Raw genomic sequence first — 17,806 nt, 5'->3', positions numbered from 1 at the left:
GAGCTACTAGTAACGTTGAAAGTCTCTAATTTTACGTTAACAAAGAACAGATCTGAGTAGAGGCATGTTTTTTCGGGATGAGTTCAAGTTTTTATTGGTACCATTTTGGACTACATAACGTTTTTGACCACCCTGTATGTTTTCAGCGGTTTGCGGAAATGCCTTGTCCGCTGCGCCGTACATGTACAGCAGATGTCGGGAAGCTTGTTAAGAAAACCTACATATTGTAGCCACACTGATCAAGTTTTTAACCAACTTTGCAATGTAACTAAGAATATAAATCAAACTAGCGTCTCTTCTGGCAGGTTATAGGTTGTGCTCAATGGCCTTCTGTCTTCTTTCAACCAGAAGAACCGTGGCAATAAACTGTCTGTGTCTGCCCCAAGCATCAGTTTGCCACATTAATGGGGTTAGCCCAACTGATGGAAGGAGAAGTATAACCCAGGCAAAGCTCCCTGGGAAAAAGATATGCAAATTAGATCCCCTCCGGGACAAATAAAGCTGCCTCTCTAGTGCCATGCCACCTGTTGGGGGGGGGGGGGGGGTCCTACGCTGATAATTTAAAACTTGCCAAGGAATGGATCATAGTCAATAGTGTATAGTTTCCAGTCTTTAAGAGGCTAGGCATACAGTGTCATATGTAGCAGTATTGCTTTTAGATTAGTTGTATATTACAGTGCAGACAAGTGTTTATGGCAGTTCCTACAGCCATTGGCAATAAAAAAAAATGTGTTGAATGTGATGACTTATCGATTGCATCTAATATATGCTCTTTTTCCAAATTATGCAACTTCAGATGATGGTGAATAGGACGACAGAGGTATATCTCTAATACATTCCTTCTTGCTGCTATGTTGCATGCACCTACGCTGTCACTGAGTATACTATTGTTGTATTTTCTGCATTTCCTCATTTGTACACAGATTATTACTTTTTTTCCCCACTGAAAAGTATCAGCTTTCAATGTAATTCTCCTGAATGTAAATCTGTGATAGAGGGAACGTTGGAGATTACAGAGGAGGAAAGGAAGAGTTAGCATAGCAGATCTAAAACCTGGTATGAGTGAAAAGTCCGAGATGTCAGACATGTGACTCTGAATTAGTAATGACCGATATGGACTTAATGTTAAAGGAATTGTCCACTACTAGGACGAGCCCCTCTGAAATACTATATTCCCCAAGGTAAAATAAAAGTACCCTATACTCCCCTCCCGTAGCAGCGCCATCTCGTGTGCCATTGTTAGGTCATGTGAACCCTTTATCCAGTCAGCGGCAGCTGTCGTTCTCTCAATTCCTTAGGACTGACCTCGGATGTCGGCAGGACGTGAGAGCAGCACATCCAGAGTGGATGAGCATTGCTCTAAAATGTCAGTCTATATATACAGTATACAGTGACATTATCATAGAGTATACACTGTATAAATAATCTCTCTGATGTAGCTGTGGTCCTGGAAATCAACGCTCAGGAATGGAAAATAATAATGAAGCTAAACTGATGATTTGGCACAAAGCTCTTTTACCACCCATATCCATTGTATTTCTCCCTTGCTCCTTACTATGTCATACATTTATAGAACTACTAAATGTAACGTTGTTGGCCAGGGTATAACATAGAGATTGTGCATTCTCTACTAATGAGAAATGTGAAAATGCTGGAAGCCCTTACTTCTCAGACTGAACAATGGGGTCTCACAATGTGGACAGAATGCGGCTACTTCACAGCCTAGGTACAACTGTGTGATACAAGGAAAGTTTGCAGTGGTTTTCTGTAAAGTGTTGGAAATTCAGTGCAAATTGCTTATTGCTAAAGGGCTCGGGTTTCTACGTTACTGTGCAGAAGTTAGGATCAAGCTAGCAATGAGCACCTCGGCATGTGTGCTGACAGCTATGTGAGACCTCAGCCTAAAGACGTTTAAATGACTAAATCATGACAATAAACAACCTGGAAAGACGTCGTTCAGACGTCCATGAATCACCTACATGTTTTTTTCTGTGTTTTTTCACGAATAGAACACGTACACGTTAAAGTCTATGGCACTAATTCAAATATCCATGTTTTTTGCAGGCTGTGTGACCAAAAAAAAGTGAATCAAAATTACCCTTACAAGTCTATGGATCACTGAAAAATCCCTGACAGCACATTGATGCTATCTGTGTGCAATCCGTGTGCTGTCCTTGATTAAGTGAGTCCGTTCATTAGAGGCCCATGCTCGGACCGATATGCATAGACATCTGAATGAGTCCAGTAGGGTTCCCTAATAAGCTCTTTTTTTTAAATAAAAGCCAGCTTGTCAATGAGCACCATTTGCCAAGAGTAAGAACTCGTGGAGCCTCTGGAGTTTTTTTTACTGTTTGTGGAGTGCCACGTACAATTTAAAGAAAGCTGGAAAGAACTATGGACCTTGCAGGTTGGACTAAAAGTCTTGTTCAATAATTGGAAGCCACACATTTTTCGTTGTAATGCATGGGTGGGTATGGGCCACCAGAGGTGCAGCTGATCTTATGTACTAGCTCTGCAGGTACCAAGATGGAGACTCCCCTCTATGATGCCCAGTTGCTCTTACAGTGGATAACATCTGTATTTTCATTACAAGACAATAGTTTTTTCCAATGAGAGCAGATATTAGTAATTGACATTTGCTTCTAAAGGGTATCTCCATCCTGAGGGTAGTTATGTATATGAAGAAACCATGTCCACACATTGTCTCATTCATGACCTTTGGATCTAAACTACAGCAGATATCAATAAAGCCCCATCCTCCCTATACATTCAGATTGATTGTCTCTGAACAAACAACTTTATAATCATTGGCAGAGATAGCGCCATGTAACAGCATCATCTGACATTCAGAGGCTTTTCACAATGCAGATTTGCAATAAAGCCGATGAACATAGTATATACCATACAAAATAGAATATGCACTATAATATAATGTCCGTACAGCAATCTGTAATCAGTGTGTAATTGTGGTATAATAACTAACCCATGCCATTCAGTGCAGATACTGTGTCCATTAATGGCTGCTGAAATAAACACATTCTAGTGCTGCATTGCAGGGAGGTGGAGGAGCACAAGTTCTGCACACACCGTCATTTGTGCTGGGAGCCTTCCCTCGCAGGCCATCAAACTGCACGTTACAGCAGTTACAATGCTGACAAACCAGCAGTAACCCCCGGACATTAACGTATCACACAATCTATGCAGTCATATTATTGGCATTCCTTTATGAAAATACAGGAATCAAACATGATCTTGTTAGATATTTTTTTCCAATGGATATTATCTATCTATCTATCTATCTATCTATCTATCTATCTATCTATCTATCTATCTATTGTCCAGAAAAATGAAGGCAGCACTCCAATAGAAAAAATAAAAGTGGTTTATTGGCTAATGTGCGACGTTTCAGTCCAGGATGTGGACCTTTCTCAAGGCTTGAGAGAGGTCCACATCCTGGACTGAAACGTCGCACATGGGCCAATAAACCACTTTTATTTTTTCTATTGGAGTGCTGCCTTCATTTTTCTGGACAATAGCATGAGGTTTGATATATACCTGGAAGGATTTTTTGCACCCTTTGTTTTCTTTTGGTGCTGCTTTTTGTTTTCTTTTTCTCTATCTATCTATCTATCTATCTATCTATCTATCTATCTATCTATCTATCTATCTATCTCTATTATATATCATCTATCTACAGGGTGGGCCATTTATATGGATACACCTGGGTGGGCCATTTATAAAGTTGCATCCAAAGTGTCCGCCTTCAAAATGGCCGCCATGGTCACCACCCATCTTGAAAAGTTTCCCCCACCCATATACTAATGTGCCACAAACAGGAAGTTCATATCACCAACCATTCCCATTTTATTTGTGTATCCATATACATGGCCCACCCTGTCTGTCTATCTATCTATTTATCTATCTATCTATCTATCTATCTATCTATCTATCTATCTATTAATCCATAAGCACTGAACTTTTCTTACTATCTATCTATCTAGCCATCTATTTATTCATCCATAAACATTGAACTTCTTTGTACCATCTACCTATATGACTGCTGCTGCCATTCACAAATACCTCTGTGTGTGGCTTGAGACCACTGAGGCCAGTGATTAACTGCAGCGGTTGTGCAGGTAGACTGCAGATGACAGAGACCAGGTGGCCCCTCTAAATATGGAAATCCGCAATTGCGTGCAGGATTCGCCAGAACACACGCACATGATGTCCATCGTATTCAAACATTCAATGCGTCCTTACAGCAGGTGAAAATAGTAATGAACACGTCACCAATATTCTTAGTAAATGTATTTCTAAAGGTGATATTGACATGGAATTCTCACCAGAGGTCGTTAACAACCCATCCAATTGGATGGGTTGTTACCGACATCTGGTGAGAATTTCATGTCAATAGCAACTCTAGAAATATATTTACTAAGAATATTGGTGATGTGTTCAATGCTTATTCGCCCGCTGTGTGTAATCTGATTTTTTTCACCCTGATGTTCCCCAGAATAGACCCTTTACTAATGAAGTCCAATTGTTGCTAAAGTTAATGTGGCTTCCTGCTGCCTAACCTGTTTCTCTTATGTACTGACCCTCCATGGACCTCCATCCGTGCCCTGATGTTTCTTACTGCCGGCTAATGCTTCCTCACACAATGTAGTGGGAAAAGCTGTTGCTTATGATTTACCGTGTTGTTTTCTTGGATTTTGCAGAGTGGTTTTACACCTTTACACATCGCTGCTCATTATGGAAATGTCAATGTGGCAACGCTTTTGCTGAACAGAGGAGCTGCAGTAGACTTCACTGCAAGAGTAAGAATATTAGGAATTGTGTAAAGCCAAATTCTATTTATTTATGTTTTTATCTTTATTTTCAGTCACGTATAACGATTATTTAAAATGTTGTGCCAGTTAAATCTCTCAATTCTTTATTAGATCACACAAAACAATCATTTTTCTATTAGAATAATCAAAATGCACTTTTGTACAAAAATTATTACATATATGTTATGGCGCCCCCTGGTGTCCCATAGGCTCCTGTACATCTTGACATCTTAAAGTATGATGTGCCTGCCCCTGGCTGCGTGATGAAGGAAAAGATAAATCATGAATACTGTGCAATCATCATAATTCTATGATAAATATATTCTGCACTTTTAGATGGGATTTTCTCCCACTAATTTATACTGTAACTGACTTGCATATTATTAATATATCTTAGCACAATGCTTGCTGAGGAATATTCATTAGGGGTCCTCTTAAAGAAGAAGTCCCAACAAAATTTGTCTTGGATAAATTGTCCTGATTCCTTATGTAAGGTGTGTAAGTGTATTGCTATAGTTACCTATCGTTGTCCTATCTTTTGATCCCTCGTGGGCGCTGCTGTTCTTTGCTTGCTCACACAGAGGTCGCTGTGTGGGGTGCAGCTACACCCTTCAGTGTAACCCTTCTATGTAAGCCTCAGAACAAGGCTCCATAGACTTACACCGAGAAAGTGACTTCCGGCTCACACATAAACCCTTGTGTGAGCCGCTTAGTCTGGTTGCATGTCATGTGGGCAAGAAGAGGACCGGAGCGCCGCTGGAAACCGGGGAAGACTGCGATCGGTAAGTACATGAATACACTTACACATAAATGCCCAGGTAAATACGACGAGGATAAAACTTTTTGTCTGGTCTTCTTCTTTAAAATTGTTTCTTCAGAAGCTGATTGGGCAATTGTTTGACACCTTACATAGAGCGACCATGAAATGGATTGTCCAGAGACTCCACTGCAGCTCCAGACTCGCTCTGACACTAGACGAACCCTTTAGACTTGTTTGCTTCCCAGTGACAATCACTATAAGACAAAATATTCGAAGGACATATAAGATACGTGAATGGCCACAAAAAGAAAAAAATCTAAGCTAATATTTGTTAACACCTAATATTAGTGACAGATTGAGTTTAAAGGGCACTTGTCAGCATATTTTGTAAACCCATCCATGTGTAGGATGCTATATTGCGGCATATTTGCGGTGTGTGATATGTGCCACATTTCCACCACATCTAAACATGTGATCTGAGCCACAAGATTGTGGAGCCGTGCCATGTGCCAAATGAGAAGTGGCACGTATGACACACTATACTTGTACACTTTACATCTTACCTAATGATCTTCAGTGGTGAAGTTATTTTAGATTGTTCTTTTATTTCGTGCCTTGATTAATTTAATTAGTTCAGCTTGAACAGATGTTGTCCACTTGAATTCCATACTTATATAGTAAGTAAAATGTGTTCTTCTAAGAACACATTTTCCCATTTACTTGAATAGCATAATGTTCCTTTTCCCAGCGGATACACAGATTCCCACAGTGTTGTTAAATACTTTTGTTAATTTTACCACACAGAATGGAATTACCCCATTACATGTGGCTTCCAAAAGAGGAAATACCAATATGGTGAAATTATTGCTTGACCGAGGAGGACAAATTGATGCCAAAACCAGGGTAAGAAGTAACCAACTTCCTGTCTGCAACATATGTATGCTTGAACTATTTCACTTAGTAAATGCCGTTTGACAAATTATTTGAACTATTTGAGTGGAAATATATATTGCTCAAAAAAATAAAGAGAACACTAACATACAACATTCTAGATATAAAATCAATAAATTGAGTGGCGCTACGTATTACGGGGTTCTCATTCCTGCTGCGAATAAAACAATCTCCACCAATGATTGTATGCGTAATAAATAGGTTAAAAAGTTGGATATATAATATCCGTATTCGCGCTAATAAAAACCCCAAGAAAAAAAGGACATAAAATGCTCACTATTGAATGTAGCCAATAATAAAGCCAATAATAAATAACTCCATTGCTGTAAATAAAAATAATAGCACAATATGAAGATCACTCCCAACTTGTAAGTGATAGTAAATGTCTTACCCTGCACCAATATTCAGGATAGTGTATGGGGTGCCTGGTTGCAGACTGTGATCCTCACATTGGATGAGATGCTGGGTTGCAGGCTGTATTAGTCCGGCGTCGGCTCACAACGTTGTGTTGAAGAAAAAAAACGCTGATTCTGCTCGCGTACGGCGGCCGAGGCAACCGCCGTACGCGAGCAGAATCAGCGATTTTTTTCTTCAACACAACGTTGTGAGCCGACGCCGGACTAATACAGCCTGCAACCCAGCATCTCATCCAATGTGAGGATCACAGTCTGCAACCAGGCACCCCATACACTATCCTGAATATTGGTGCAGGGTAAGACATTTACTATCACTTACAAGTTGGGAGTGATCTTCATATTGTGCTATTATTTTTATTTACAGCAATGGAGTTATTTATTATTGGCTTTATTATTGGCTACATTCAATAGTGAGCATTTTATGTCCTTTTTTTCTTGGGGTTTTTATTAGCGCGAATACGGATATTATATATCCAACTTTTTAACATTCTAGATATAACTGAATTAAATATTCCAGTTGTGGTCCTGCTGCTTGGCCTTCTATGGCACCTCCACATCTCCAGGTGTACTGGCCTGTCTCCTTGTACCATATCTGCTCCATGCTCTGGACACTGTACTGACAGACACAGCTATCTTTCTTGCCACAGCTCACATGGATGTGCCATCCTGGATGAGCTGCATTACCTGAGCAACTTCTGTGGGTTGTAGACACCAACTCATGCTACTGTACCTTTAGGGCTGAGAGCAATGACAAAATGTAAAACTGAGCAAAACAACAGCGAAAAAGGATGAGAACAGAGAAATGGTCTGTGGTCACCACCTACAGAACCACTTCTGTATAGGGGTTGTCTTGCTAATTGCCTACAATTTCTACCTGTTGTCTGTTCCATTTGCACAACAGCAGGAGAGATTGATTCACAATCAGGTTTGCTTCATAACTGGACAGGTTGATTTCACAGAAGTGTGATTGACTTGGAGTTACATTGTGTTGTTTTTGTGTTCCCTTTATATTTTTGAACATTGAATATATATATATATATATATATATATATATATATATATATATATATATATATATATATATATATATATATATATATATAATCTATTTCAGTATGTATGTCATGATACAGAAGCCCCACAGCAGGAGCCAAATGATTAGGATAAGGAGATAACCACTCAGATGCTGTAGTTGCATTGGAAAAAGTCTCCGAGGCCCTCCTTCAGAATCTGCCATGGCATGGCCTAATTCATTGTGTAACTCTCACATTCTCAAAGCATTAGCTTTTTTAAACATGGGTAATTTTTACATTATGATTGCAGGCATACTCCCCTTTGAACACAATCGCAGATCCCACAGAAGTCTCTCCGGAAGTCTGTGCCACCTATGGAAGTCACAGGACCGCCTCAGCTTGTGACTGGCTGTGTGTGTCAGGTGACTAGAGGATGATGCGCTGTTCTGGTCACCTGACCTCTGCAGCAGTCTTGTGACTTCTAAATGGAGCGAACACTACTCCAGAGCTGGCACAAACCTCCTGCGCTGGATCTGTGGTGCAGCTGGAAGGTGAATGCGCCTAGGCTACTTATTTTACACCATCCATGATCTAAAAAATGTTATTTCACTGTCGGATTATCCCTTCACTTTATTTATTCTATAACTTGCACGGTGTTAGAAATGGTGGACTTGCTATTTTGTGTACAATTCCACCTCTCCCCCAACAAAATAAACTAATAATAGCATTCAATAAATGTGTTCTTATGATCAGTCAATAAATGTACTGTTCATGACATAGCGGGTAAATTATAGTCTGAGTAATGACTGCCACTCTTACGCATCCATTTTACCGTACTGTGTCACGTATGCGATGATGGATGCTATTTGACACTTTTTGAATACAATGTGGAAAAGATATATATGTTTAATGTGTATGATTTTACTGGACTCTGCAGAATGAAGCAAGGCAGACTACTGCCCTATCTCATACCTATTTAGTGTGGAATAATGACACATACGGTCTGCGTAATACCATGAGTTTGTGGCAGAGTATATCTCTAATATTCAAAACGGTAATGAAGAATTGTGCAAAACTACTATATGGTCACTTTGTCAAAATTGTCAGGGTACTGCAAAGCTACTGTACCAAACTAAGATTTTATTATTATAGTTGGGAAACCTTTTTAGCTTTCACTCTTATAAGTATTTACCTATTAGTATACATTTTACTTTTGCAGTTGTGTATCCTAATGATTACTGTTTAAAGGGGATCTGTCAGTAGGTTACCACCGTCCTAAGCCATCGATATGATCATGAAAGTTGAATAAAATGATACCTCGATATCTGCAATCCAATGTTTTATTCCAAAAAAATCCACAATTTGCTTAATATGTAAATGATCTTTTAAGATCTATGGGCCGGACACAGATCTCCCTGACAATCTGTCTCCAGAACTTATTTGATTGAAATGAGGCATTTCCAGTGTGAGACATGTAATAACTGACAGTCTGATCTACATACTGGTAACACACCCTTTCATTTAAAAAATGCTCTGGAGGCAGATTCTCAGGGAGATCTATGTCCAGCCCATAAATCTTAAATGCTCATTTACATATTAAGAAAAACATGGATTTCTCTGTAATATGACATTGGATCACAGATGTCATCATTTAATTCAACTTTCTTTGCCCTGCATGTCCATAAGGACGGCTTAGGGTTGATTCTGCTGACAGATTCCTTTTTTATAGCTTTGGTCCAGGCACATTGAAGTACATAGAGTACCTTAGCTGCTTCCTGAGATTTCTCCTCTTAGCTTAATGGACAATGAGTAATGGAAGCATTTAGAGTTTTGGAGGTCCTTAAATAATTCAGAACATAATGAAGATATAAATCTGCCGAGCAATTAATTATAAATGATAAAGTTGCATCCATTCTTTTGAAAATAAGGAATCTTTAAATAATTTATTTTTAAGTCTGGATCTGTTCTTCTAATTTAATTATGTAGAATTGTTAAAGGGGTGGTCCGAGACCAAAGGTGACTTTCATACTTAATGTCTATATAGCTATACTCTAACCACTTTTCTAATATACGGTACTTAAATTATATTATCTACCATTCCGTATGTACTCTAACTTCTTGTCTGTTTTTTCTTTTTTTTTATTCTTCTGATGGCAGTTTGTTTGAGTGTCACCGCATCCACTGGAGATTCTCAAACGGGATGTCTTCAGGGGATCAGGGCTGTGATCGCTGGTGCAGCTGCTGTCCCCCCACCTGAAACGAAGCGTCAGGCGTGTCAGCTGATTCAGGGGCTGGCTAGACCCTGCTCTGCTGAGCATGCGCTGCTTGTGAATTTGTCAGCTTCGATGCATGCTCAGTATGCTATTTCCCGTTGCATGCACACTGACATTGCTCTCCCTTGCCAGATCTAAAGAGCAGTGACGAGCTGGCAAGAGAGCGCATTGTCAGTGCACATTGAAAAGTAGAGAATGCGGCAAGCAGGGAAAGCAGCGACCGGCCCAGTCTCTGAAACAGATGTCATTGATGAAGTCCCATGTCTGGGTGGTGATATCTATTTCTTAACACTCAAATTATTAAACATTATTGGAAGTAAAAAATGAAAAACACAAAAAGCAAGCCCACAGAAAGTTAGAATAGAAGGAATGGTGGGGAATATTTAATGAAGAATATTAGAAAAGTGGTTAGATTATAACATTTAACAGATGGATATTTAGTATTTTACACACCTTTGGTATTGGGGAACCCCTTTAAAAGGAATCTGTCACCAGACTTTTGCTAACCCATCTGGGAGCAGCTTGATGTAGGGGAAGAGACCCTGATTACAGTTAGGTATCATTTACTGGACTGTTTGCTGCAGTTTTGATAAAATCACAGCTATATTTGATGCAGAGCTATCAGTTCTCTGAATTCTGAGCTCTGTATATGCCACTGATTGACAGCTTCCTGTGTACACTGCATAGGCAGAAAGCTGAAAATCTGTGGTGTTCGGATATGTAGATCTCGTAAATATAGAGGACTAAATGGCAACACCTTTACTAGTCCTCTAGACATGGTCTGATAAAACAGTCATTTTATCAAAACTACAGCAGGAAGCCTAGAAATGGACACTTCTCTGGAATCAGTATCCCTGTTCTCTACATTGTGCTGCTCTCAGATTAGGTGTCAAAAACCTGGTGATAGATTCCTCTAAGGGTACCGTCACACAGTGAAATTTTCATCGCTACGACGGCACGAATCGTGACGTTCTAGCGATATCGTTACGATATCGTTGTGTCTGACACGCTACTGCGATCCAGAACCCCGCTGAGAATCGTACGTCGTAGCACATCGTTTGAAACTTTCTTTCGTCGTCTAGTGTCCCGCTGTGGCGGCATGATTGCATCGTGTGACACAGGTTGTATACGATGTGCGCACAGTAACCAACGGCTTCTACATCGCAAATACGTCATGAAATTATCGCTCCAGCGCCGTGTATTGCAACGTGAGACCGCAGTCTACGACGCTGGAGCGATAATCATACAACGCTGCAACGTCACGAATCGTGCCGTCGTAGCGATGAAAATGTCACTGTGACGGTACCCTAAGTGCCATAGTACTTTTTATTGCTAGATTAATTTAAAGGGAACCTGTCACAAACTTTATTGCTTTTAACTGCTAGTAATGTCATGTTAGTGATGTACATTGTGTCACTAACATGTTTGTCTCAGGCAAAACGTCCCAATATTTAGCGCACTTTTTAAATCACTTTTTATACTTTGATGGTTGCCCCACATAGAGTGCCTTGCGAAAGTATTCAGCCCCCTGGAACTTTTCAACCTTTTCCCCCATATCATGCTTCAAACATAAAGATAACAAATGTACATTTTTGGTGAAGAATCAACAACAAGTGGAACACAATTGTGAAGTTGAACCAAATTTATTGGTTATTTTAAATTTTTGTGGAAATTCAAAAACTGAAAATTAGGGCGTGCAATATTATTCGGCCCCTTTCCTTTCAGTGCAGCAAACTCACTCCAGAAGATCATTGTGGATCTCTGAATGATCCAATGTTGTCCTAAATGCCTAATAATGATAAATATAATCCACCTGTGTGTAATCAAGTCTCCGTATAAATGCACCTGCTCTGTGATAGTCTCAGGGTTCTGTTTGAAGCACAGAGAGCATCATGAAGACCAAGGAACACAACAGAGAGGTCTGTGATACTGTTGTGGAGAAGTTTAAAGCTGGATTTGGATACAACATTATTTCCAAAACTTTAAACATCCCAAGGAGCACTGTGCAAGCGATCATGTTGAAATGGAAGGAGTATCATACCTCTGCAAATCTACCAAGACCCAGCTGTCTCTCTAAACTTTCATCTCAAACAAGGAGAAGACTGATCAGAGATGCAGCCAAGAGGCCCATGATCACTCTGGATGAACCGCAGAGATCTACAGCTGAGGTGGGACAGTCTGTCCATAGTACAACAATCAGTCATACACTGCACAAATCTGGCCTTTATGGAAGAGTGGCAAGGAGAAAGCCATTTCTCAAAGATATCCATAAAAAGTGTCGTTTAAAGTTTGCAACAAGCCACCTGGGAGACACACCAAAAATGTGGAAGAAGGTGCTCTGGTCAGATGAAGCCAAAATCAAACTTTTTGGCAACAATGCCAAGCGATATGTTTGGCGTAAAGGCAACACCGCTCATCACCCTGAACACACCATCCCCACTGTCAAACATGGTGGTGGCAGCATTATGGTTTGGTCCTGCTTTTCTCCAGCAGGGACAGGGAAGATGGTTAACATTGATGGGAAGATGGATGGAGCCAAATACAGGACCATTCTTGAAGAAAACCTGTTGGAGTCTGCAAAAGACCTGAGACTGGGACAGAGATTTGTCTTCCAACAAGACAATGATCCCAAACATAAAGCAAAATCTACAATGGAATGGTTCACAAATAAACGTATCCAGGTGTTAGAATGGCCAAGTCAAAGTCCAGACCTCAATCCAATCGAGAATCTGTGGAAAGAGCTGAAAACTGCTGTTCACAAACGATCTCCATCAAACCTCACTGAGCTCGAGCTGTTTGTCAAGGAAGAATGGGCAAGAATTTCAGTCTCTCGATGTACAAAACTGATAGAGACATACCCCAAGCGACGTGCAGCTGTAATCGTAGCAAAAGATGGCGCAACAAAGTATTAAGTTAAAGGGGCCAAATAATATTGCACGCCACACTTTTCAGTTTTTGAATTTCCACAAAAATTTAAAATAACCAATAAATTTCGTTCAATGTCACAATTGTGTTCCACTTGTTGTTGATTCTTCACCAAAAATTTACATTTGGTATCTTTATGTTTGAAGCATGATATGTGGGAAAAGGTTGAAAAGTTCCAGGGGGTCAAATACTTTCGCAAGGCACTGTACCTTGTGTTTGTCATCGGGCCGGGCAACTCTAGCTTTTCAGTCATGGTCAACTAAATGTGTTTTGAAATTCTACATTGTATTAGTATTCCTTCCCATCACTGCTCCCTACATGACCGCAATCTCCAAAGTCAAGGATGGAATAAACAGGCTCAGTCAGAATAGTGCAACAGGAGAGAACCAGAGCAAGTATCATCTACTGTATAACTGCCAGCTGGAAACAGGGACTAAAATAGTGTGTAAACCCCAACCAAAGCTCTCAGCAAGGAGCTAATAAAACAACAATGTCCAGGGATTAACTAACCCACAAGGTCCCTTCCTGGCCAGCTCCACAAGGACTATAAACGGAACTGCTCCAGTGCCGCCACACATCATCTGCAATGAAAGTGCACCACCACCTAGCGGCAGAAGTAGAAAGAGCTAGTTCAGCTATGGATGTTACAGTAATCCCTCCCTCTTCTAAGAAGGACCTCCGGACCCTTAAGACCAGGCTTATTAGTAAATCACTGATGGTTGTCAGCATTGATGTTACTAGCCAAAACCCAAGATTTTTCCTCTGATCCATAAGCTTCCCAGTGTACAATATACTGCAGGGACCCTTCCACCTGTAGCAGTATCGCCTTGTGTCGTCCGCCGCTGCATAAGTAGAAAGGTCGGATATGGATGTCACACTTATATTGTGATTTCTGTGGATACGGTATAAAAGTCAGTAGCTAAGGAGTCAATTAAGATATTAGCGAACATCGAAAGGAAATCTAAAGCATTATGTATCTTATCTGGTCCTGCTTAGCATCCTGATTTCCCTGTTCTGCAAGATGATAGGATTATATTACTGGATAACTAAATTGCTACTGAAAACTACATCTTATACACAATATAGTGTTCCAGACTGTGAAATGATGAGCAATAACAGCTTGTTCTTAGATGATTGGCATCCAATTGACATCTCAGATTGTTGAGTGTACAGGGAACATTACTTTTAAACCTATAAAATATAGTTGAAGGTATTGAATCACCATAGAGTTTGTAGTTCCAATATATGCAAATTAGCTCTTCTCCAGAAGGAAGAAAGAATAGGTAGCTAATGTACGTCCAATAGGTGGCGATAAAGAGCTTTCTTCCTCTTGGCTGGGGTTATTTGCATACCTTTTCCCAGGGGCTTGTACCTTGGCTGCAGTCCGCCAATCTCCAAATGGTGAAACAGGACCTCCTAGCTAATATGGCAGCTGATATAAAAATGAAATAGCTTTTTTTTTTTTGCAAATTATGTACATTATAGCTATTGTTTTTAAAATGCTAAGTATGTTGATATTTATTATTAAATGCCTAAAGGGTTGGGGCTTGTTGTTTGTCGCAGGACGGACTTACACCGCTACACTGTGCAGCCCGGAGCGGACATGACACGGCGGTTGAGCTGCTTCTAGAGAGAGGAGCACCACTGCTTGCAAGGACCAAGGCAAGTGACTATTTAGTATGTCTGACTATCAGGGCAGGAGCAGACGGCTGTAGCTTCTGTCCTCCGAGAGAATCGGCTTAATTATGCAAGTGGAACGCCTTAGTTTTTGGGCTTATTACCCATTTCGGGTATGTTGCTGTGATAAGGAACAGCGCAGGGATGTTGGCTGGTAAAGTCTCTTGGTAGAAACCTAATATTTGTAGGATCACAGTATAGCTTGTCATAAAGAATTCCTAGGTTGGTGTAACTGTAAGCTTGAGGGTTTTCCTTGGCATGGAGGGCTATTCTTACACAATTTGTTGTCTTGCTGTAGAATGGACTGTCTCCACTTCACATGGCCGCCCAAGGAGACCACGTGGAATGTGTGAAGCACCTGCTCCAACACAAGGCACCCGTAGACGATGTCACCCTGGACTACCTGACAGCGTTACATGTTGCAGCCCATTGTGGACATTACAGAGTAACCAAGCTTCTTCTCGACAAGAGGGCAAACCCTAATGCCCGCGCCCTGGTGAGATCTCATTACTTTGTTCTACAGCAAATAAAATAAAGTTTACATCAAATATTCCAGTATATACTAAAGTTATAGAGACATGGATTTTTATTTTTTTAATTCTTGATATCCGCGTCCTTGAACCAATTTATTAAAGAACATCTGTCACCAAAATGCTCTTGTAAATTTAATCTGTGTAATGTTGTCAAATTTGCTGCTCATTATAATAAAATAACAATTTTATTTCTGTAGTGCCAACAAATTCCACAGCACTTTCCAAATCATGAAAACTAATTGGCAACTGACTAGTGGAATAAATACTCAGCAGTGTCCTCTACTAAGTGACAGCTAATTGGCTTCTATGTAAGCTCCCATTCACTTCTGTACAGGAGTTATAGTTACACAGGTTGAAAAAAGACCTAGGTCCATCAAGTTTAACCTTTCTCCATCAATGGTTCATTTTGTCACTAAATTAACTATAACCAACAATGTTATGTGTTTTGAGGAAATCGTCCAGCCCTTTTTTAAAAACTGTTAGGCTATGTGCACACGTTGCGGATTTTGCTGCGGATCCGCAGCAGATTGGTCGCTGCGGATTCGCAGCTGTTTTCCATGCGTTGTACAGTACCATGTAAATGTATGGAAACAAAATCCGCAGTGCACATGCTGCGGAAAAAAACGTGCGGAAACGCAGCGGTGTTTTTTCCGCAGCATGTCAATTCTTTGTGCGGATTCCTCAGCGGTTTACACCTGCTAACCGCAGGTGGAATCCGCACAAAAACTGCAGTAAATCCACAGTGCGGTTTACCTGCGGATTTTGCAAAAACAGTGCAGAAAAATCCGCACACCAATCCGCAATGTGTGCACATAGCCTTATAGTGTCTGCCATTACTACCTCTTGTGGTCGGCATTCCACAGTTTGACTGCTCTAACTGTAAAGAACCCTTTCTTGTTTAGCGGCTGGAATCACCTTTCCTCCATACGTAATGAGTGCCCCCTGGTCCTTAGAATGGTCCTTGGAAGGAATAAGTCATGTGCCAGTCCTCTGTACTGGCCACACATATATTTATACACCTAAATGAGATCCCCTCTGAGGCATCTTTAGGCTAAGTGCACACGTTGCAGAATTGCCGCGGAAATTTCCACTGCAGTTCTGCAACTCCTGCCGTGGGTATATCGCATGCGGAATTGGCATGTGTATTCCCGCTAAAAACTAGCTTTTTGCAAGCATAATTAGCTTGTAGAATGCTAGCGTTTTCCAAGCGATCTGTAGCATCGCTTGGAAAACTGATTGACAGGTTGGTCACACTTGTCAAACATAGTGTTTGACAAGTGTGACCAACTTTTTACTATTGATGCTGCCTATGCAGCATCAATAGTAAAAGATAATATGTTAAAAATAATTAAAAAAAATAAAAAAAAAATGGTTATTCTCACCTTCTGATGGCCCCGTATCTCCTCAGCGGCTTCCGTTCCTATAGATGCTGTGTGTGAAGGACCTGTGATGACGTCACGGTCACGTGACTGCGACATCATTGCGGTCACGTGACCACGACGTCATCACAGGTCCTTCACACACAGCATCCCTGGGAACGGAAGCGGCCACGTGCACCGCTGAGAGGCGGGAAGCTCCGGGACCATCAGAAGGTGAGTATATCACGATTTTTTATTTTAATTCTTTTTTTTTTAACAATTATATGGTGCCCAGTCCGTGGAGGAGAGTCTCCTCTCCACCACCCTGGGTACCATCCGCAAATGATCTGCTTACTTCCCCTATGGTGGGCATAGCCCCATGCGGGAAGTAAGCAGATCAATGCATTCCTAGGTGTGCGGAATCCCCGCGATTCCGCAAATTTAATGAACATGCTGCGTTTTCTACTGGAATGTGATTCCGCTCAGGAAAACAATGCAGCATGTGCACAAAAAATGCGGATTGCATTCTATTAAATAGGATGCTTAATGTGAGCGGTTTTTTTCGCGGTTTTATAGTGTTTTTATAGCAAAAAATCACGAAAAAAACGCAAAAAATCTGCTACGTGTGCACATAGCCTTATTCTAAGATGAACAAGGCCAAGTTTTCCAACCTCTCATCATATGAGAGGCCTTCCATCCTGTGTAATAATCTAGTTGCCCGCCTTTGATCTGATTCTAATTTCTGAATATCCTTTTTTAAATGTGGAGCTCAAAACTGGATCCCATATTCTAGATGTGGCCTCACAAGTGATTTATAGAGGAGTAACAATACATTGGGATCACGGGATTTTATCTCTCTTTTTATACACCCTAAAATCTTGTTTGCTTTTGCGGCTGCTGCTTGACATTGAGTACTGCTGCTCAGCTTACTTGTAACCAGAATACCCAAGTCCCCGTGTTCTGTAGTCCTGAGTATGCTCCCATTTAATGTATATGCAGCAATAGGATTACTCCGTCCTAGGTTCAATACTCTTCATTTATCAACATAAAACCTCATTTCCCAAGTGTTTG

General features: G+C 40.6%; 1 protein-coding gene across 3 annotated transcripts in view; it reads left to right on the top strand.

Moving 5' to 3' along the window:
• ANK2 (ankyrin 2) overlaps positions 1–17,806 on the top strand; it is a 648,838-nt gene that overhangs the window by 480,819 nt on the left and 150,213 nt on the right. For 2 of the 3 annotated variants that reach the window (XM_077278822.1, XM_077278815.1), the window contains exons 8-11: positions 4,719–4,817; positions 6,394–6,492; positions 14,731–14,829; positions 15,143–15,340. In XM_077278822.1, coding sequence (XP_077134937.1) covers positions 4,719–4,817; positions 6,394–6,492; positions 14,731–14,829; positions 15,143–15,340 — 495 coding nt within the window. Of the gene's footprint in view, positions 1–796; positions 821–4,718; positions 4,818–6,393; positions 6,493–14,730; positions 14,830–15,142; positions 15,341–17,806 lie in introns of all 3 variants that reach the window. The other variant, XM_077278806.1, reaches the window with a different exon arrangement.

Source organism: Ranitomeya variabilis, chromosome 1, assembly GCF_051348905.1.
Source record: "Ranitomeya variabilis isolate aRanVar5 chromosome 1, aRanVar5.hap1, whole genome shotgun sequence".
NCBI classification, from domain to species: domain Eukaryota; kingdom Metazoa; phylum Chordata; class Amphibia; order Anura; family Dendrobatidae; genus Ranitomeya; species Ranitomeya variabilis.
This window is presented reverse-complemented; position numbering and strand designations above follow the sequence as displayed.